This window comes from Podarcis muralis, chromosome 3 (genome assembly GCF_964188315.1).
Source record: "Podarcis muralis chromosome 3, rPodMur119.hap1.1, whole genome shotgun sequence".
In the NCBI taxonomy this organism is placed as follows: Eukaryota; Metazoa; Chordata; class Lepidosauria; order Squamata; family Lacertidae; genus Podarcis; species Podarcis muralis.
This window is the reverse complement of record NC_135657.1, coordinates 2187274-2209795: the sequence shown is the minus strand read 5'-3', so window position 1 is coordinate 2209795 and position 22522 is coordinate 2187274. Positions and strand designations below refer to the sequence as shown.

The window sequence follows — 22522 nt, the reverse complement described above, 5'->3', positions numbered from 1 at the left end:
AGATGTGGCATGAAAAAGGGCAGAAGTACAATTCCCTAGAGGGACGCAGGTGGCGCTGTGGGTTAAACCACAGAGCCTGGGACTTGCCGATCAGAAGGTTGGTGGTTCGAATCCCTGCAACGGGGTGAGCTCCCGTTGCTAGGTCCTTGCTCCTGCCACCCTAGCAGTTCGAAAGCACGTCAAAGTGCAAGTAGATAAATACGTACCACTCTGGCGGGAAGGTAAATGGTGTTTTCCGTGCGCTGCTCTGGTTCGCCAGAAGCGGCTTAGTCCTGCTGGCCACATGACCCGGAAGCTGTACGCCGGCTCCCTCGGCCAGTAAAGCGAGATGAGCGCCGCAACCCCAGAGTCGGCCACGACTGGACCTAATGGTCAGGGGTCCCTTTACCTTTACAATTCCCTAGCTATTCGAGATGGTAAGAAGGGCTTGCATGATCAGGCCAGTGGCCAACCCAGTCCAGCATCCTGTTCTCACAGTGGCCAACCAGATGCCCTAATGCAGCGGTTCTCAACCTGTGGGTCCCCAGATGTTGTTGGACTACAACTCCCATCATCCCTGAGCTCTGGCCTTGCTAGCTAGGGGCAATAGCTGAGCACATTCTGAGCACATTACCTGTGATACACCTGCCAGGTGAATCATCATAGAATTGTAGGGTTGGAAGGGACCAGAACAGTCATTCAGGGGTGTCCTTACTTCTTCCTAGATGACCCGTTGGATCCCTTTCCATTCAATGATTCTCTGAAATTTGTGCCAAGGGGAAAGGCAGGCATCGTATAACTCGACATTGTTTTCAAAACTGTACACTCTAGCCTTCCCACAACAAAGCGTATGGTGCAAGTCAAACGATCCATTCCAGAAAAGAAAAAGCACTGATATTTGCACACACTATAAAATAGAAATTTTTTAAAAATGCAGAATTGCAAAGAAGAAAACAACTCCCTGGAGATCTTTGTCCGTCTCACCTTCATCCCCACCAAGACACACCTAAGAACATTCTTAAAGTCCCATCAAAATAAGGGTTGAGTGTCCTTCCCTGGCAAGATAATTCCAAAGTCTTGGTGCCACCACGCCAAAGGCCCCGTCCTGCCCCTGTTTGCCACCAGCCTCGCTTTGGGTGGTAAAAGTCAGGCAACCATCTCACTTGACGGACAGGAGTGAGTGGTTCTTTCGCCATCCTAGTTCCAAACGGTTTAGGGTGTTCCAAACCAGCACTTTAAACCATGGCCAACATCCCTTTGTCTAGTGGTTCCCAAATATTTTGGAGCTGCCAGTGGCTTGGTTCCATAAACACATCCCAGTGTCCTGTACCCTATAAAAAGCATTATTCAGAATAGCACTTTGCACAACCCACTAAGGAAGAGAACCACATCATAAAATCCAAAACAGTAACAATTAATTGCATGATGATGATCCTATCTAATCAGAACTATCTAGTTTAATTAACTCCGCAAAACGGATTAATTGGTCCAGCGATACCAGCTTTTCAAAGTCAGAGAAGCCATTCACACCTCCAGCAACCCCCTGCCACCCCATTGTTTCTTAGCACCCCCCCCCCCATTGCCCCCTAGAAAGCTGTACCACCCATTGTGGGAACTTTAGTCTGAGGCAGGGGTGTTCCCAAACACTCCTTGCTGCAGATAAAAAAACCCCTCCTCCTTCCTTACCTCATCAAATGGTGCTTCATCCTCGCAGTTCTCGATCACTCGGGTGTAGAAGGAGAGGCCTGCAGGAGCCAAGGGGAAAAACAGACATTTAGCTTTTGCAGAACAGCACAGAACCCAGAAGAAACGTGTTGATAGTTGGGCCAAGAGGAGCTCTTAGCATCAGTTTGCCTTGTTCCATATACACCCACTGAGCCACTTCGACTGGGGGAACTGGCACTGCTCGAGGCACCACAGAATACCTCTTCCGCTCCATCTTTGAGTGTGGCAGTGCCTACACTGCGGAACTCCCTGCCTATTGACACGAAGCGGGTGCTTCCCTGTTCTCTTTTCGGTTCCTACTGAAAAGATTCTTGTTTAGACAAGTCTACCCAGACATTTATGTCTTAAACTGTATTAAGTTTGTTGTGTATATGGATAAATAGCAGAAGAAAGAAAGAAAGGAAGGAAGGAAGGAAGGAAGGAAGGAAGGAAGGAAGGAAGGAAGGAAGGAAGGTTGCACACCACCCCCAACTTCTGAGTGGTGGGAGATTCCAGGGGTCCAGTGGGGCTTATCCAAGATTCATGAGTCCTTTTATGATATACAGTGGTACCTTTGGATGCGAACAGGATCCGTTCCGTTGCCCCATTTGCATCCTGAAGCGAACGCAACCCATGTCTGTGCATGCGCGGGTCACGATTCGGCGCTTCCGTGCATGCACATGACATCATTTTTAGCGTCTGCGCATGCGCGAGCGGCGAAACCCGGAAGTAATACACTCTGTTACTTCTGGGTCGCCGCGGAGTGTAACCTGAAAACGCTCAGCCTGAAGCACATTTAACCCGAGGTATGACTGTATGGTTTGTTTACACATATGTACACCCTGAGCCTACAATGGAAGGGTTCACGGCATTAACACCCCTGTTTCTCCCATAGCCGAAGCCTTGGATTCAAACGGAAGTCAAACATTCAGGTAGGTAGCCGTATTGGTCTGACACAGTCGAAATAAATAAATTAAATTCTGAGTAGCACCTTAGAGACCAACTAAGTTTGTTCTGGGTATAAGCTTTCGTGTGCATGAACACTTCTTCAGATACACTGAAACAGAAGTCTCCAGACCCTTATAGAAGGGTAGTGGGAGATGGTTGATCGACTCAATGGGTATGGCCAACCTGTTGACGACTGTTAACGACTGCAATTAGTCCTACAGGAAAAAGCCAGGGATAGTATGCAGATGACCAAAAATAGCCTTAGCATGTGCAATGAGACAAGAATCCAGTATCTCTATTCAGATCAGGTCTCTCCATAGTTTTCAGTTCAGTCAAACATGTTCAGACTCTCTTTCTAACTTGCTGCTCTTTCTCTGGCCCACGTCACTGTCAAACTCAATTCTGGCTTTGTCTACTGAGAAAGGGGGTCCCATCCATTCGCCGTCTCACACCTGAATGGCCCATCACCCAAGCGACCATCTCACCAGGAAGCCAGACTGGCTTAGATTTTAACACTTGCTGCATCCAGGGGTTAGAAGAGTCTAGCACACAGCTTAAAACCCCAAACTCTTGCACACACGCACACACAAAGATATGTATAACAAAAATAAAGAAATATACAAGAAAGCATATCACCAAGCTTATCCCCTGGAACATTGGTGCCGGTAAGCCCTTAAAAGAGCATTGTTACATATTTACAAATGTCCTCTCATTTTATTTTTATTAATGTATTAATCTGGCCTGATTGTGACTCATCTATGCAGATAACGAACAGAGAGTGAGGCAATTGTCAAAAGTCTGTATGGTCTCTGGCATCCATAGAGATATATCTATTTCTAGCAAATAGATGTAAATACTGTATTTTGATCCATGGTTCATGGAATCATATCCTACCCAACTGCACGGAAACCTTTGCGGTTTTGCTTTAGTCTGTATCAGTCTCAGACTGAACATAACCTTTTCTGAAATTGCAATAGGCCAAATAGGTTGTGTCCCAGCGCAAAAGACCTGATACTACTTTCCATGTATTAGCAATGGAATAACGTGACGTTTTTGAATGAGAGCAGTGTGCTCTTGTGGGGTTTGTTGTGATATAAGTTGTCTGTTGTTGCTGTCATTTTCTGTATACCGCTTAGAGATTTTTTAATATATATTAAGTGGAATAGAAATAGTGTGACTCAATAAATCCCTGTATGGAAATCCCATAAAAACATTTTTTGCATTACATCTCATTCTTGAACAATTTTATTCTGTGAAACACCCTGAGACCTCTGGGTATAGAGTGATATACAAATTCAATAAATAATAAATAATAATAATAATTTGATCAGACTCATTTGCTGTAAATACATCAAAGCCTGGGACCCCAAGAGACGGATGAGTACCATCGAGGCAGCCGGCTGACGAATCAAACCCATCAGACACGCTAAGGAGAGAAGCTGTTAATCCTGGGCATGTATATAAATCAGCATTCGCTTTTTATTGCTCCGTCGCAGAGACTCCTCTTTGAATGCAACTTTTACGACATGACAGGGGATGAGAAACGTTATTAAAATGTTAAGACCATCTACCGCCAAATCGAAATCAACCCTCTCTCAAAGCCAGTAGGCTTTGGCGGATATTAAATATGTCTGCCTCCAGCCGAAGAATCCTGTTTGCTGCTTCTAGTTTTAATATTGCTGTGAGCTGCCTCCAATTTGCATCGGGAATGGCGGAGACTTAGAAGTTTCTTCCTGTCGGTGTGGAAATGTTCAGGGTGGCAGGAGAGGATATATTGTTTATTAATATCCTTCCTAACTTGCGCTAGCAAGTTCCTTTACTTAGCAGAGTTACATTCCCCCTTTTACATGCACAGCAGATAGCTGGTTGCAGGCTCGTGTGAGCCTCTCATTGTTGTTGTTGTTGCTGTTTAGTCGTGTCTGACTCTTTGTGACCCCCTGGACCAGAGCACGCCAGGCCCTCCTGTCTTCCACTGCCACCCGCAGTTTGGTCAAACTCATGCTGGTAGCCTCGAGAACACTGTCCCACCATCTCGTCCTCTGTCGTCCCCTTCTCCTTGTGCCCTCCATCTTTCCCAACATCAGGGTCTTTTCCAGGGAGTCTGGAGGTGGTCAAAGGATTGGAGCCTCAGCTTCAGGTGAGCTCTCAGGGCTGATTTCCTTCAGAATGGAGAGGTTTGATCTTCTTGCAGTCCACGGGGCTCTCAAGAGTCTCCTCCAACACCACAATTCAAAAGCATCAATTCTTCGGCGATCAGCCTTCTTTATGGTCCAGCTCTCACTTCCATACATCACTACTGGGAAAACCATAGCCTGACCTATACGGACCTTTGTTGGCAAGGTGATGTCTCTGCTTTTTAAGATGCTGTCTTGGTTTGTCATTGCTTTTCTCCCAAGAAGCAGGCGTCTTTTAATTTCGTGGCTGCAGTCACCATCTGCAGTAATCATGGAGCCCATGTGTGAGTCTCTCGCTATTATACAATTCAGTCTGTCTCAGATTGAATTGTATAATTCCTGGTAAATTCCCTTGAATCCCTCTTAAAAGAATAAAGAAGCCACAATCTTATTCAAAGTCAATAAAAGAAGTTTACTTACATCAGTTCACAGTTGGATTCCTGAAGGCAGACTTAGTTACAAATATGTACATGTGGCTCTACCCCATATGGAGGAATAATCTCAGTGCTCATAAATAATCTCAGTCTCATGAATAATCTCAATCTCATGTGGATCTACCCCATATGGAGGAATAATCTCAGTGCTTCTGCTAGCTGAGAGCTAGCAGAGCAGTCCTAGCTAAAAGCTGGTCCAACGAAGGAGGGAGTCAAAAAGAGGGAAGGGTGCTGTGCGACTCGTCCTTTTGTTACCTGGACAGGTAAGGTCACGCCCACCTTCTATCACAGGGAAAAGGAAGGATGCTCCAGCCAGGAGGAACAGGACGTTTTGACTGGCTGGACCAAACCTTCCCTCACATGTCTTCTCTAGCATTACAAGGTATGTTGTACTTGACTGCCTCTCATGGATCACATCCCACAGTCTGGTCTTTGCATTTAAGGATGTGAGGAAGCCACTCAGTGTAAGGCTTTGCACTCCCTAATTATATTTCTCCCAGAGAAGCCATGGAATGATCATAGAATGATAGAATTGTAGAGCTGGAAGAGACCCCCAAAGGTCATCCATTCCAACCCCCTGCAATGCCGGAATCTCAGCTAAAGCACCCCTGACAGACGGCCACCCAACCTCTGCTTAAAAACCTCCCAGGAAGGGGAGTCTCCAAGCAGTGGCGTAGCGTGGGTTGTCAGCACCCGGGGCAAGGCAAGTAATTTGTGCCCCCTAACCCGTGGATTTGCCCTAACCCCAGATGTTGCGCCTGGTGCGGCCGGCCCCCCCTGCACCCCCCACGCTACGCCACTGTCTCCAAGGAAGCTCCCAAGGGAAACCATTCCACATTCTGAGGGTGGATATCATATACAGTGGTACCTCGCTTTAGGAACAGTCCAGTTTAAGAACGATTTGGTTTACAAACTCAGTGAAACCGGAAATAGTGTCTTGAGTGTTTGAGAACTTTACCTCGGTCTAAGAACAGAATCCAAACAGTGGAAGGGCACCGGCGGCGGGAGGCCTCATTAGGGAAAGTGCGCCTCAGTTTAAGAACAGTTTTGGTTTAAGAACAGACTTCCGGAACGGATTAAGTTCATAAACCAAGGTACAGTAATGCCTCGGGTTACAGACGCTGCAGGTTGTGTATTTTTGGGTTGTGTTTGGTTTTTTCGGATTACGTCAGGGTTTCAGTGGTCACGCATGCGCAGAAGCACTAAACTGCAACTCGCACGTGTGCAGACGCACCACTGTGGGTTACGGACGCTGCGGGTTGCGAACGTGCATCCCGCACGGATCACGTTCACAACCCGAGCATCCACTGTACCACTGTATCATGATGCAGCAGCAAAAAGAGCTAATGCTATTCTAGGCTGCATCAATAGACGTATAGTGTATATTATAGAGAAGTATAGTATAGAGACACAATTTAAGACCGGTATTGACAAGCTGGAAGTCAAGGAGGGCAGGGGGCAGCTGCCCCCCCCCCAATCAATAAAAATATATAGCTAACTGAGGTCTCTCCACCACCACCCCCAACAAAAATCCTGGCTACACCCATGTGTACAGAGAAGGGTGACTAAAAAGATCCAGGGTCTGGAAGCCAAGCCTTATGAGGAACCATTGAAGGAGCTGGGGATGTTTAGCCCGGAAAAGAGGAGACTGAGAGGAGACAGGAGAGCTATCTTCAAATATCTCAAGGGCTGTCACATGGAATGTGGAAGAAGATTGGTTTCTCCTGCTCTGGAGGGTAGGACTCGAACCCATGGCTTCAAGTTACAAGGAAGGAGATTCCGACTAAACGTCAGAAAAAACTTTCTGACAGCAAGAGCTGTTGGATTGTGGAACCGTCTCCCTCAGGAGGTTGTGGGCTGTCCTTCCCTGGAGGTTTTTAAGCAGAGATCAGATGACCACCTGTCATGTTTGATCTAGTTGAGAATGCCGCATGGCAGGAGGTTGGACTGGATGACCTTGGGGGGTCCCTTCATGCTATGATTCTTTCATTCTGTGATTCTATGATTAATTGGAGTAAGTACCCCAATTGGCAGGCAATAACAAAGAAGTCCAAATAATAATAATAATAATAATAATAATAATAATAATAATTTATTATTTGTACCCCGCCCATCTGGCTGGGTTTCCCCAGCTACTCTGGGCGGCTTCCAACAAAGATGAAAAATACACTAAAATGTCACATATTAAAAACTTCCCTGAACAGGGCTGCCTTCAGATGTCTTCTGAATGTCAGGTAGTTGTTTATCGCTTTGACATCTGATGGGAGGGCGTTCCACAGGGTGGGTGCCACCACCGAGAAGGCCCTCTGCCTGGTTCCCTGTAACTTGGCCTCTCGCAGTGAGGGAACCACCAGAAGGCCCTCGGAGCTGGACCTCAGTGTCCGGGCAGAACGATGGGGGTGGAGACGCTCCTTCAGATATACTGGACCGAGGCCGTTTAGTGAGCCAATGTACCGTAGGTCTTTCGTACTGTAACGTACTGGGAGCCAATGTAGGTCTTTCAAGAGCAGAAGTCATGGCAATGAAGATAAAATAAAGTTAAATGATGAACTCAAGAGCCCAGGAGCCTCCCTGTCATTTAGCATTAGCAAGTACATCTTCAGCTCATCGTGATTTCTCCAGATGATGTTCTTTCACATTACAACCAGCCGGCGAAAGAATTCAAAAGCTACTTAATGCTGATATGATGAATTGCCCCAGGAAAACAGCTGATATCACTGGGATTTGCCACCCTTGGACTGTCTTGGCAGAGTGGGATCTCTGCCCTCAGTCCCCGCAGGATCAGACCGAAGGAGCAGCACGTTTCAAATCCTGATGCGGCTAACCAGAAGCCGCTAACAAAATCTGGAGGCAAGAGTGCTCTTCCATCCTTGCTCCCCAGCGACGGATAGTTCAAAGATGTGGCAAATGGCCGTGGCTCAGTTGAAGAGTGCTAGCTTCACATGCAGAAGGTTCCTGGTTCAACTCCCAGTGTGGGAATGTTGTGGACGGTAGGAGAGGATATATTAATTAAATATTATCCTTTCTCACTCACACTAGTAAGTTAGTAGCAAAGCACATTCCCTGCATATGGCAGGAAGCTAGTTGGTAGATTCGTTTGAATTTCCCCTTTAGTTCCCTCTTAAAAACAATAATGACACAACAGTCTTCTTCTTTTTTAAAAATTTCGGCTCATGACATGCAAAGCGAGATATGCCTCTATTTCTCAGAGGCCCAATCTTGCTCAATTTGCAATCCTTGTTTTGCTGATTTCCTTGAATATTCTAATTTTCTGAGATTGTTCATTTGGGGTTTTCATCAGCTGTTCGCCATGATCATCGCAATGATAACAAATCAAGGCTTGACATATCTTGCTTTGCAGGTCATGAGTCTATCTCATATATTAGTTTCACCTTTGAAGTTGTATTAGTGAAAGAAAGGAACTTTCCCACGATATTCTAATTTTTCGAGTTTCACCGGTATACACGTGGAACTGCCCCGTATGGGTGTTAGTCCCAAGTGACTGCAGACAGGCAGTTGCTGCCGCTCACACATCGAGAGCAAGATGGAGATGAGAGAAAGCGAAGGTGTGCTCCCTGCCTTGCCCTTTTGTTACCTGCGCAGGTAAGGCCACGCCCACCTCTAGTCACATGCAGAGGAAGTTTGTCCCAACCCAGAAGAAAAGAGGAAGTTTTCTACTGGCTGGTACAAAGCATCCCTTGCATGTCCCCTCTAGGAATGTTGTAAAGGTAAAGGGACCCCTGACCGTTAGGTCCAGCCGTGGCCAACTCTGGGGTTGCGGCGCTCATCTCGCTCTATGGGCCGAGGGAGCCGGCGTACAGCTTCCGGGTCATGTGGCCAGCATGACTAAGCCGCTTCTGGCGAACCAGAGCAGCACATGGAAATACCGTTTACCTTCCCGCCGGAGTGGTACCTATTTATCTACTTGTACTTTGACATGCTTTCGAACTGCTAGGTTGGCAGGAGCAGGGACCGAGCAACGGGAGCTCACCCCGTCGCGGGGATTCGAAACGCCGACCTTCTTATCGGCAAGTCCTAGGCTCTGTGGGCCAACAGTCATGTTATACTTGACTGTTGTTATAATAATAATAATAATAATAATAATAATAATAATAATAATAATAATAATTTTATTTATACCCCGCCCTCCCCAGCCAAGACCAGGCTCAGGGCGGCTAACACCAGGTATAAAAACAATGGATCAAAATACAACTTAAAAACAAGATTAAAGTACAACATTAAAATGCAGCCTCATTTCAGTAGAAACTCAAATCAAAAAAAATTTGGGGATGAAAACGACAAGTCTTCACCAAGGCCAACTATCCAGACTGCTCCTACGTGGGCCAGAAAAAAGCCAGGGAAGTCCCCAAATAGGAGTTCCATCACAGAAGGAGAAAGAGGGGGAGGGGATCAAGTTGATTCCAAGCCAAAGGCCAGGCGGAACAACTCTGCCTTACAGGCCCTGAGGAATGAAATCTAATTCTACGATTCTCCCTCTGGCAGATCCCCAAAAGAGTGACCCAGTAGGTCAGGGAAGCAACCCATGGCAGGTGGTGCCAAGGCAATAGATCTGGGTTGTGTAAAGCTGTGGTGTAGCCTCCAGATGCTGCCTTCTGGCCCCTGCATCCTTCCCGTGTGGCCCTCGCAGCCTTTGCAGAAAACGCACGCAGGGCGGGTGTTTTAAACTCTGCAGGAATGTGACACCCTCAGGGAGTGAGTGAGGAGGCACCCCAGGGAGACAGTCCCCAATTTCCAGACCTGCTTGTGACACACAGACGTCTGTGAACAAATCCCAGAGAAACTGTGAAGCAAGCGAGAGGACCTATAAATAGGTGGATCTCGTGGGGAACGAAGGATATTGAGCAGAGTCAGGCCTGGCTGAGCCGGAGAGAGTAAGAGAAGAGCCGGGAAATGGGTGGGAGACAGAAGCATAGAGTTGCAGGGACACTGAGGTTCATCTAGTCCAACCCAGAGGTTGGACAAACACAGCTGGGTTTGGGTTCGAAACACACACGTGCACACACACGAGTCAAGGAGCTTTCTCCTGAGCCCCCTCACACTATTAGTATGTATACAAATTCAGTGAGAGGGGTGAGCTTGCAGTATCACATTTAAACATGCATAGTACAGTGGTACCTTGGTTCTTAAAACGCCTTGGTATTCAAACAACTTGGAACCCAAACACTGCAAACCCAGAAGTAAGTGTTTCAGTTTGCGAACTTTTTCTGTGTTTTTCTTTTTTTAGTGTTACGCTTCCGTTTTGAGTGCCACACTTCTGTTTTGAGTGTTACGCTGAGGTCTGTCTGTTTTTGCTATTTATTTTGCATTTTTGTTTTTGCGCCTCTTTTTGTTTTGTTTTTGTGACAGTGTGGAACCCACTTCAGCTACCGATTGATTGATTGATTGATTGATTGATTGATTGTGTGACTGCAGTACATTGCTTTCATTTTATGGATCAGTGGTCTCGTTAGATCGTAAAATTCATGTTCAATCGCTGTTTTAGGGGTTGTTTTTAAAAGTCTGAAACGGATTAATCCGTTTTGCATTGCTTCCTATGGGAAAGCGCACCTTGGTTTTGGAACGCTTTGGTTTTGGAACGGACTTCCAGAACAGATGAAGTTTGAGAACAAAGGTAGCATAGCAGCGATGTCCAACCAGTCGGCCAACAACATAAATATCAACAACTGGAGTAGGTCGTAGTCTTTTGGGAGTTGGACGTGCCTGTAGTATAGTATCAAAATTAACCCCCCCCCCCCAAGAATAGGAATAGAGATCTTTTTCAAAAGAAGCTCTTGACCCCTGGAAGTAGGGAACACCCTGGAGAGTCCTTGCGGTTCACGAGGTGACCCAGGGAGGGTCTCCTCACGAGCAGGAGGGACAGCAGGGCTTTGCTGAGGTTGCTCAGACTCGCCGCCCAACAGCTGATGTGCGGAATAGATGCTCAGCTAGGCATCTTTCAGCCTGCGGTTCTAGGGAAACAGTGCGAGGCGTCTCAACGCTTCCTCTGTCAGCAGCAAACGAAACCTGTAGCTCCAGGCAAGCAGGTACCTCTCTGTGTTTTTTGCAGGTGGATTTCACAGCAAGGAGCTGAGCTCAGCTGGCCTGCAGGCTTCACTTCTCGGCTGAAAACCTTGGCAGGGAGCCTCTCCAGCCTGGGTTGGCTGTAAATTCAGAGGGTTGTGTCTGTCCGTCCATCCCACCCACCAGCCATCCAGATAGCCAGATCATGCATGGACACAGCTGCAGCAGAGAGCCCCCCTCCCCTCCAAACTGCCTCCCCTTTCCACAAATTATTCTTGAACCATTCAATGATTTGGGTTGAATTGTTATTAAGATGTTCAGTAAATTCTCTGTAGGCACAGACCATCCCCTGACTCAAACTAGTTCGTGAAGAAAATCCCCGAACTCAGTTCCATGGGTGACTCTGGGACATGCAGTAGCTTAGCTTAAAGTTTTAAGAGTCTATATGCTTATCGCATATAGGACCATAAAGAAGGCTGATCGCCGAAGAATGGATGCTTTTGAATTCTGGTGCTGGAGGAGACTCTTGAGAGTCCCATGGACTGCAAGAAGAGCAAACCTCTCCATTCTGAAGGAAATCAGCCCTGAGTGCTCACTGGAAGCACAGATCCTGAAGCTGAGGCTCCAAGACTTTAGCCACCTCATGAGAAGAGAAGACTCCCTGGAAAAGACCCTGATGTTGGGAAAGATGGAGGGCACAAGGAGAAGGGGACGGCAGAGGACGAGATGGTTGGACAGTGTTCTCGAAGCTACCAGCATGAGTTTGACCAAACTGCGGGAGGCAGTGGAGGACAGGAGAGCCTGGCGTGCTCTGGTCCAGGTGGTCACAAAGAGTTGGACACGACTAAACGACTAAACAACAACAACATGCTTATCGCGTTTATAAAATTTAAATTTATTGTTGTACATTGTTTTAACTGTTTGTTTTCTTTCTGGGAATGTACCCCCAAGTGTGTTTTATAAGCTGGTCTCCAACCATAATCAATTATCTATCTCTCTTCAGTAAATTCATTCATTCATTTATACCCCACCTCTCACCCCTGATAGGGACTCGAGGCAACTTACAGATAAAACAGGAAAAGCTAAAGACATAGTCGGGGGAATCATTTAAAAGATCATAATAATAACTTCCAGGGGAAGAACATGGTGGATTGAATGTCTTTTGTTGGCAGGCTGGTGACGGAAATAATTACATGGAGATAGATGGTGGTCAGGCATAAATCTTAGCTATTGATCAGGAGATTAACCTCTTGTGCTCTGAAAAAAACCTGTTTCTGCATCGGGAGACTTCTGAGCAGAGGAATCAACATCTTGCCCAAATGTTTAGTGTTTCTAAGGATGTTTTTAAAGGTAAGGTAAAGGGACCCCTGACCATTAGGTCCAGTTGCGGCCGACTCTGGGGTTGCGGCGCTCATCTCGCTTTATTGGCCGAGGGAGCCGGCATACAGCTTCCGGGTCATGTGGCCAGCATGACTAAGCCGCTTCTGGTGAACCAGAGCAGTGCACGGAGACGCCATTTACCTTCCTGCCGGAGTGGTACTTATTTATCTACTTGCACTTTGACGTGCTTTTGAACTGCTAGGTTGGCAGGAGCAGGGACTGAGCAACGGGAGCTCACCCAGTCATGGGGATTTGAACCGCCGACCTTCTGATCGGCAAGTCCTAGGCTCTTTTGGTTTAACCCACAGCGCCACCTGTGTCCCTAAGGATGTTTTTAGGTGGTGCAAAAAAAAAGAAAAACCACAGGGAAGGCGCTTGCCTGACATCAATAGGCAGGGAGTTCCGCAGGCCAGGTGCTGCAACACTAGAAGATTGAGTCCTCACAAATGTGGAATGGGTATTTCTGTGGCACCTGTAAACAGTGCCAGTTCTGAGCATCGAAGTGGTCAAGTTGGCATTTATGGGATAAGGGGATTTCGTAGGCAAATTGGCTTACCACTCCACCTCCAAGAAATCATTCTCAATATTATAGTGTTTGAAACCATTAATCTCAAGCTCAATAAATATTTACGAAAAAATGTAAGTTGGGTACATAGGCGCAGTATTGATGCAACAGCACAAAGGATAACTGGATCAACCATAGTCCTGAATGAACATGAAAATGGACCTATTGCATGTAATTTGGCCATGCCATCCTTTGCTCTTACTATGTAATTAACGCGGAAGAAGAGCTTACACATTTGGGACAGTCAAAGAACAGGAGATCTATGCCAGTATGAATTATATCATAGCATGCATGTTGAATCAGGGAAGGGATTTTTTTTTGGGGGGGGGGGTGAATATGTTCACAGATATTCCTAAGTCTTATGGTATGGAATACTGTATCCAGTTCTGGGTACTACAATTTGGGAAGGATGTGGATAAGCTGGAAGATGTTCAGAGGAGGGCAACCAAGATGATCAAGGGTCTGGAAACCAAGCCTTATGAGGAACAGTTGAAGGAGTTGGGCATGTTTAGCCTGGAAAAGAGGAGACTGAGAGGTGATATGAGAGCCATCTTCAAATATCTCAAGGGCTGTCACATGTTCATCAATATGTGGATGATACCCAGCTCTACCTCTCTTTCAAATCAGAACCAGTGAAGGCCATGAAGGTCCTGTGTGAGTGTCTAGCAGCGATTGGAGTATGGATGGCGGCTAATGGATTGAGGATGAATCCTGACAAGACAGAAGTACTGGTTTTGGGGGACAGGAGGCGGATGGGTGTGGAGGAGCGTCTCCACCTCCATCGTTCTGCCCGGACACTGAGGTCCAGCGCCGAGGGCCTTCTGACAGTTCCCTTGCTATGAGAAGCCAAGTTACAAGGAACCAGGCAGAGGGCCTTCTCGGTGGTGGCGCCCGCCCTGTGGAACGCCCTCCCATCAGATGTCAAAGAGAAGAACAACTACCAGACTTTTAGAAGACATCTGAAGGCAGCCCTCTTTAGGGAAGCTTTTAATGTTTAACAGACTACTGTATTTTAATACTTTGTTGGAAGCCGCCCAGAGTGGCTGGGGAGACCCAGCCAGATGGGCGGGGTATAAATAAATTATTATTATTACTATTATTATTATTATTATTATTATTATTATTATTATTATTATGTACTGAGTTGAATAGGATCCAAAATGCAGCAGTCTGATTGGTCCTAGAACAATGCAGCAGTATGATTGGTCCACAGGAGCCACCCAATCCCGCTCCAGGTGGAAGTGAATCTGCAACCTGATTGGCCTACAGGATAATCCCGGAATTAGCCAATCACGTGGGACCCATTGTGTAAATAATGCATATAAGGCAGACATTCTGGGGGAACTTCCATTCCTCCTCACCGCTATGAGCTGAATAAAGAGCATGAAATCCACTCTCAACTCCAAGTATATTTCAATGATTATTCTCATGCTCTGGAGGGTAGGACTCGAACCAAAGACTCAAGTTACAAGAAAGGAGATTCCAACTAAACATCAAGAAGAACTTTCTGACAGTAGGAGTTGTTTGGCAGTGGAACGGACTCCCTCGGAAGCTGGTGGGCTCTCCTTCCTTGGAGGTTTTCAAGCAGAGGTTGGAGGGCCACCTGCCAAGATCATAGAATCCTAGAGTTGGAAGAGACCACAAGGGCCATCGAGTCCAACCCCCTGCCAAGCAGGAAACACCATCAGAGCACTCCTGACATATGGTTGTCAAGCCTCTGCTTAAAGACCTCCAAAGAAGGAGACTCCACCACACTCCTTGGCAGCAAATTCTACTGTCGAACAGCTCTTACTGTCAGGAAGTTCTTCCTAATGTTTAGGTGGAATCTTCTTTCTTGTAGTTTGGATCCATTGCTCCGTGTCCGCTTCTCTGGAGCAGCAGAAAACAACCTTTCTCCCTCCTCTATATGACATCCTTTTATATATTTGAACATGGCTATCATATCACCCCTTAACCTCCTCTTCTCCGGGATCTCTTCTGCTTTGATTCCTGCATTGCAGGGAGTGGACAAGATGACCCCTGGGATCCCTTCCAGTTCTACAACCCTATGATTGTATTATTCTGTCTGCCCAAGAGAAGGGTTTCCTGCTCAGAGCTGCTAAATTTACAGCCGCTGCACAGAGGCTGAGATAAGAAGCATGTTTGAAGCGCCAGTGAAAGTCACATAAATTGAATTTCACTCTTATCTCTGCAGCTTCCTTGTACGGCGTTATTTAACTTCTTTTGAAATTACTCCGCCGTCTCCTTTTAATCAGAGTTCTGTAACAGCCCTGCTGGTTATACGTGATTTCATTTTATTATGTGCAAAACAGAGGCACGCAGGGAGAGAGCTCCTAGATTTTTCACTATTTCCGGGTCGGATTCAGTCACATGCCAGCCAATTCAGGATGCAGAACTAAACTGCTTTTGGCACACTTGCAAAGCAGACTTGCTGGTCTTTTTTTAATATAAGGGGTGCGATGTGGAGATGAACTGGTCAGTGTGGGGTTTGAATCAGTTTCATTTAAGGTCCCCTCACTTCCTCCCAAAGGAGCCCAGGACAGCAAACAAAAAAAGGCAATGTAACTTTAAAATAAAATTTAAAAAAGCATTAAGAACAGGGGTCCTCAAACTTTTTAAACAGGGCACCAGTTCACTCTCCCTCAAGCACTGTTGGGGGCCAGACTATAGTTTGAAAAAAATAATGAACGAATTCCTATGCATATTCCCCCAGAGGACGAGATGGTGGGACAGTGTTCTCGAAGCTACCAGCATGAGTTTGACCAAACTGGGGGAGGCAGAGGAAGACAGGAGTGCCTGGCGTGCTCTGGTCCAGGGGGTCATGAAGAGTCGGACACGACTCAACGACTAAACAACAACAAAATCCATTGAAGTTGAAAAGTGTCCCTGAATTCATTGAAAAAAATCTGGTAACCTTACCTTAGCTGGAGTGAAAATGCACTTCAGAATATGCCTCTCTTCCACTTTCTATGCCCTGTTCATAGTCACAAGTGGCGCATTCTGGGCTGCAGCCCTAGGCACATTTCCCCAGGGGATTGATTGATTGATTGATTGATTGATTGATTGATTTGGTACCCTGTAATCCCTGCATGGCTCATGCACAGTCAGAGTAAAACAGTCCCTAACCCACAGACTTCCTGCCATCCTAGCAGTTCAAAAGCACATCAAAGTGCAAGCAGATAAATAGGTACTGCTCTGGCGGGAAGGTAAACGGCATTTCCGTGCGCTGCTCTGGTTCGCCAGAAGCGGCTTAGTCATGCTGGCCACATGACCCGGAAGCTGTACACCGGCTCCCTCGGCCAATAAAGGGAGATGAGCGCTGCAACCCCAGAGTCGTTCGCAACTGGACCTAACGGTCAGGGTCCCTTTACCTTTACAACATTCCTAGAATGGACATGGAAGGGGAAACCAGTGTTGCCCACTTCCCTTGCTGTGTTTCCAGAGGTGGGAATTACTTTCAAATTTATTCTTATGCTGCAAACAGCACAGCAGCTCAATGTGTTTGGTGCTGATGGGGGTGTGAAAGCTGATATTGGAGCTCAGCATGAGCTGCTAATTGCCAGGTCCGAATCTCACGCCACCGCAAAGTCAGTCTTGCTTGCCCTCAGAACCATCCCCACAGTATGAGGTTGTTGTTGTTGTTAATAATAATAATAATAATAATAATAATAATAATAATAATAATACCCTGCCCATCTGGCTCAGTTTCCCCAGCCACTCTGGGCAGCTTCCAACAAAAGATTAAAAACACAATCAAACATTAAAAGCTTCCCTAAACAGGGCTGCCTTCAGATGCCATCTAAACGTCAGATAGCTGTGGGAGGGCATTCCACAGGGCGGGCGTCACAAGACTGCTGGCCTACCTCACAGGTGAGGATTGCCGATGCAATGGCTGCAGAATTAAAAGCTCAAATTATCGCTCCATGCAGTGGATGCCTGGAGCATCCTGCTAGAGTAGGCGATGTGTTTGGAACATGTGTGCATGCCGTCGGACGCAACAGCTGCCTGATGAGATCTACACACATTCATGCACAAAGGTTGTGTTAGAGGAGACGTCACAAGAAAGGGGCAGAGCGGAGGCTGTGCCTGCAGAGAGTCTGAGGTTCAGTGCATAGCACCTCCCCAGGTAAGGCTGGGCTCTGAACTTTGGGCTGGAGTTGGAAAAAAGGGACAAGGTACATTTTCCTCCTAGTTCTCCTAGAGTCTAGATTTAAGCACTGGGGAGCAGGGATGCCTCATAAAAGCACAGAAGCAAAGAATAACAGACTCTCAGAGCTGGAAGGGACCCTGAAGGACATCTAGCCCAACCCTCTACAATCTCAGGGATCTCAACTAAAACATCCAAGACAGATGACCATCTAACCTCTGCCGAAAAACCTCCAAGAAAAGACAGCCCGCAACCTCCCAAGGGAGTCTGTTCCACTGTCTTACAGCTCTTACTGTCAGAAAGTTCTTTTCCGTATGTTTAGTCGGAATCTCCTTCCTTGTAACGTGAAGCCATGAGTTCGAGTCCTACCCTCCAGAGCAGGAGAAAACAAGCTTGCTCCATCTTCCATGCGAGAGCCCTTGAGATATTTGAAGATGGCTCTCATATCTCCACTCAGTCTCCTCTTTTCCAGGCTAAATATACCCAGCTCCTTCAACTACATCTTACGGGTTTCCAGACCCTTGATCACCTTGGTTGCCCTCACCTGCACAACTTCCAACTTGTCAACATCCTTCTTAAATTGTGTCTCACCAGTCTGGGCTCTGCTATTTATTTCTTTGCTTACTTAAAACATTTTTAAGGCCCTACCCATACACCAATTAAGATAGCATCGAAAACAACAGTAAAACCCCTGCAAAAGTACAAAAAGCAGCACCACGATCAACACAAAACACTGGTTTTATTGCATTGATCTCCCACGACTGATCTCCTCTCCAAAGAGTCCTCGGTTCACCCCTCTCCTCAGTTAATCTGTACAACGACCCTGCAAGCTAGGGTAAGAGGCTGCGACTGTCATCCCGTGAGCTTCAAGACTGAGTGGGAATCTGAACCCAGGTCTCCCAGGTCCTGGTCCAGCGCTCTAACCACTACACCACGCTGACTCTTCGCTGGGCCCAAGAGGCCAGCTGGAACAACCGGCGTTGCTTATTGACTGCAGAAATGAGGGAGGAGGTGATCGGAGGAGTTCCACTAAGACTGGAGAGACTGTAGGGAAAAGGCCGGATTTCGGAAGCTAATAGGGGAAGGGGCGTAATCTCAGTGGTTGGAGCAGCAGCTCTGAATGCACAAAGATTCAGTCCTCAGTGGCATCTCTGGTTAGGTCAGGGGTCAGCAAACTTTTTAAGCAGGGGGCCAGTTCACTGTCCCTCAGACCTTGTGGGGGGCCGGACTATATGAGGGGGGATGAACGAATTCCTATGCCCCACAAATAACCCAGGGGTGCATTTTAAATAAAAGCACACATTCTACTCATGTGAAAACACCAGGCAGGCCCCACAAATAACCCAGAGATGCAGCTTAAATAAAAGGACACATTCTACTCATGTAAAAACACACTGATTCCCAGACCGTCCGTGGGCCGGATTGAGAAGGCAGTTGGCCCAGATCCGGGCCCCTGGCCTTAGTTTGCCTACCCATGGGTTAGGGCTGGGAAAAGATCCCAACTTGAAACCTTGGAGACTTTCACTGTTGCCAGCTAGTGCAGAATAGGGTCTGAAGGAGACAGAGCAACGGTCTGACTCAGTATCAAATAGCTTCCTTGCTTGCTGCTTTCTTCGTGAAAGCAGTTTCGGCGGAAGAATGTGAAGCCAGGCAGAGGGGCAGGGCACTCTTGTGCCATCTTCTCCCGCACCCCACTTGTGGTGCAGGATGCGACCCTGAACTGTCTGCTACGCAAGGACCGAGCTGGCTCTTTCAGCAACTGTGACTTCCTCCATGTGGGGAGAGCCAGTGTAGTGGTGAGGGTGTCGGACTAGGACCTGGAGGAGAACTGGGTTCGAATCCCCACTTGGCTCGTAGAGCTTGCTGAGGATCACCTTGGGCTGGCCAGTCACTCTCAGCCTAGCCTACCTCACAGGGATGTTGTGGAGATTAAATGAGGAATGCAAGGCACCTCGAGGTCCACGGAGGAAAAGGTGCGGTAGCAACAGAATGAATACGTAATAAATAAGAGCTTTTGCAAAGGGTCTCGCAAGGATCTGGAGCAAATCTTCCCTCCTCCATCTGTCTTAATTTATGTAAGCCACTTGGGCAACATGACTATAGCTCAGTCAGCAGAAGATGAGACTTAATCTCAGTGTTAGGGGTTCAAACCCCACATTGGGCAAACAAATTCCTGCTTCGCAGGGGGTTGGGATAGATGACTCTGGGGGGTCCCTCCCAACTGTGCAATTCTATGATTCTTTGGGAGGATGCGGCCACACAGCCAGGACTGGTGCCACCAGAATCCTCCCTTTTTAAAAAAAATCAACTCCAGCCAACTTTGGCATGTGCAAAATGATGGCAGGAGCCCCCCAGTTTCTCAGGTTGGAGCTGCCCCGGTGGCAGACAGGTGAGCGAGCCCCTCTCACCTGGGCCCTGTCCTTGCTCCTGCAGCCCAAACGCAACTCCCCTGCGGAGAACTTTTTGCTGCCATTAGAGGACCCCCGACCCTGTGCCTGCAGCCCAGCGCCCCCTACGTACCAGCCCAGCTCCCCGCATGCGGACATACCTCTGAAAGCTACTTTGGCAATCCTGTCTCCTTTGCCCCGCAGGTCAGTGACCGTCTTCAGGTGCACCACCAAAGCCATGTTGCCGGTGAGGCAGCCCAGTAGCTACGACAGACTGGCAGGGTTGGACAGTGGCGGCGGTGGTCTTGATCCTAGGGGCTCAGAGCTCTGCCATCCTCTGCTGGTCTCTGCCGGGCCAGTCAGGGCGCATCTCCTCCGCCGTCGGCGTCTCCTCCCTCCCTGGACCAGGAGGAGAGGCGACCCGGAGCCGTGTGACGGTTCAGCTGCCTCGCGAAGCGCTGCAAGCCGCTCGCTTGCCTCAATTATTCAGGAGCTGTCGCAGAAAAGTACCGCTTGGCTTTCTCTCTCTCTCTCTCTCTCTCTGGGCACAACCCTCCGGCTGGTATCCTGGCTCACCGGCAAAGCTCTCCTCTGCCCTGGGCCCCCCCGCCGCCACCCCCTCCTCCCTCCTCCATCCTTTGCTACTGCAGCAGCAGCCGCGCTCCTTCGCAGCCTCTCCAGCCGCGCGCAACTTGGCGGATGGCTCAGGGATAACGGAGGAGCATCTTCTCCACGCTGCCTTCATCCAGCGGCGGCTGGAGCTACAGCTGGCTGCGGTTAACCGCTTAGCTGCTGCACCCTACGAAGAAGGGGGGGGAGAGGGGGGTTGTCTGGTCCAGCTGCTGCTCTGGAGATTTCGGGAATGGGGTGCATATATTACAGGCCAGCTCCTTCAGGCTGCAGCACACACAACTAGCTGGCGCGTCGGAGGGAGGAGGGTCCCCAAATTCTGAGGCTGAGCCTTGCTTGCCGTATCGGGATCCCCCCCTCAAAGCACAAGGGATTCGGCGCTGCCGGCTTCATTTCTGTAGGCGCCTGGGTCGGTGGGGATGACTTGCTCTTACGGAGCCCTGCGGAATGATCAGGTCCACCCTGGTTTCGCAGCAATGCTTCGAGGGATCCCACAAGCAGGGCTTAAGTTTCTTATATATTTCATTGCATTTAAGTCCCACCTTTCGCCCAAGGAGCTCAAGACGGTATACATGCCCCCCGCCCTCCTCATTTAATCCTCACAACACCCCTGCGAGGTAGGCTGGGCTGAGAGGCAGTGATTTACACCCGCGCCTTTGATTTATTGGATTTGATTGACATCCTATGCCCTTTTAAAATGTGGGGGGTTTTTTTGGGGAGGGGGGTTATTGAAGTTTTTTTTTAAAAAAAAAATCTTTATTTTGTGGTTTTATATTTCGAATTTTTCTGTGAACTGCCCTGAGACCTCTGGGTATAGGGCGGTATATACAGTGGTACCTCGGGTTAAGTACTTAATTCGTTTCGGAGGTCCGTACTTAACCTGAAACTGTTCTTAACCTGAAGCACTACTTTAGCTAATGGGGCCTTCTGCTGCCGCCATGCCGCCAGAGCACGATTTCTGTTCTCATCCTGAAGCAAAGTTCTTAACCTGAAGCACTATTTCTGTGTTAGCGGAGTCTGTAACCTGAAGCGTAAGTAACCTGAAGCATATGTAACCTGAGGTACCACTGTAAATTCAACAACAACACCCCCACACACAAGGTCACCCAGTGAGAGTTTCATGGCCAAACGGGATTGCAACCCTGCTCTCTCCCAGGTCATAGTCTAACCACTACACCACACTGACTTGTTCCAAGAGCTTCATAGATGAACCTCCACCTGCAGGAGCAGTCTACCCTGGAGAGCTGGCAGCTCGGAACCAGTATCAGAGAGGGGTGACTGCTGTCCTCCTGCCCTGCTTGGGGGGTTCCCAGAGGTGATCATTGTTGCCTGTTATTTCCATAGCCATTTTCAATACGTAATCAGAGTTTTCTATTCATTTTCTCCTTCGCCTTTGCAACCGCCCTGCAATGTAAGTTGGGCAGAGGGATGGTGACCACAGGCCATTTCTATAAGTCTGAACTGTCGAAATCCCCTTTTAAAGCTATCCAAGGCAGTGGCCATCATATTCTTATGTTCTTAACTTGGTAGTTTGAGTAATCTAAATTGGTTGCATGTTATAGGCTGGTGCGCATTAATGCATCTCCCAAGCACATAGAACCGTGGAACTGTAGAGTCATCTAGTCCAGCCCTGCAGTGCAGGAATTGCTAGTAAAGATCCCTGTCCAAAATTATTGTTGTTGTTGTTGTTGTTTATATCCTGCCCATCTGACCGGGTTTCCCCAGCCACTCTGGGCAGCTCCTAGCAGCATATTAAAAGCACAACAAAACATCAAACATTAAAAACTTCCCTAAACAGGGCTGCCTTCAGATGTCTTCTAAAAGTCAGTTGTTTATTTCCTTGACATCTGATGGGAGGGCCTTCCACAGGGAGGGCACCACCACCGAGAAGGCCCTCTGCCTGGTTCCCTGTAACCCCACTTCTCGCAATGAGGGAACCGCCAGAAAGCCCTCAGAGCTGGACCTCAGTGTCCAGGCAGAACGATGGGGGTGGAGACGCTCCTTCAGGTCTACTTGGCTGAGGCCGTTTAGAGCTTTCCACTTAATTAGATGACCTTTTGAGTTTCTGCAGGTAGCAAACAAATTTTAGAGGTGCCCCCACACTTTTCATGCGCCTCATTGCAGAGGATGACTCAATGCGCCTCCGCTCCAGA

General features: G+C 47.9%; 1 protein-coding gene across 1 annotated transcript in view; it reads right to left on the bottom strand.

Moving 5' to 3' along the window:
• Positions 1–20590, bottom strand: part of OTOF (otoferlin) — a 185210-nt gene extending 164620 nt beyond the window's left edge. The window contains exons 1-2 of the mRNA XM_077925364.1: positions 19901–20590; positions 1666–1724 (exon numbers count right to left, since the gene is read on the bottom strand). Coding sequence (XP_077781490.1) covers positions 1666–1724; positions 19901–19979 — 138 coding nt within the window. The 5' untranslated portion in view covers positions 19980–20590. The remainder of the gene's footprint in view (positions 1–1665; positions 1725–19900) is intronic.
• Positions 20591–22522: the final 1932 nt, after the last annotated feature.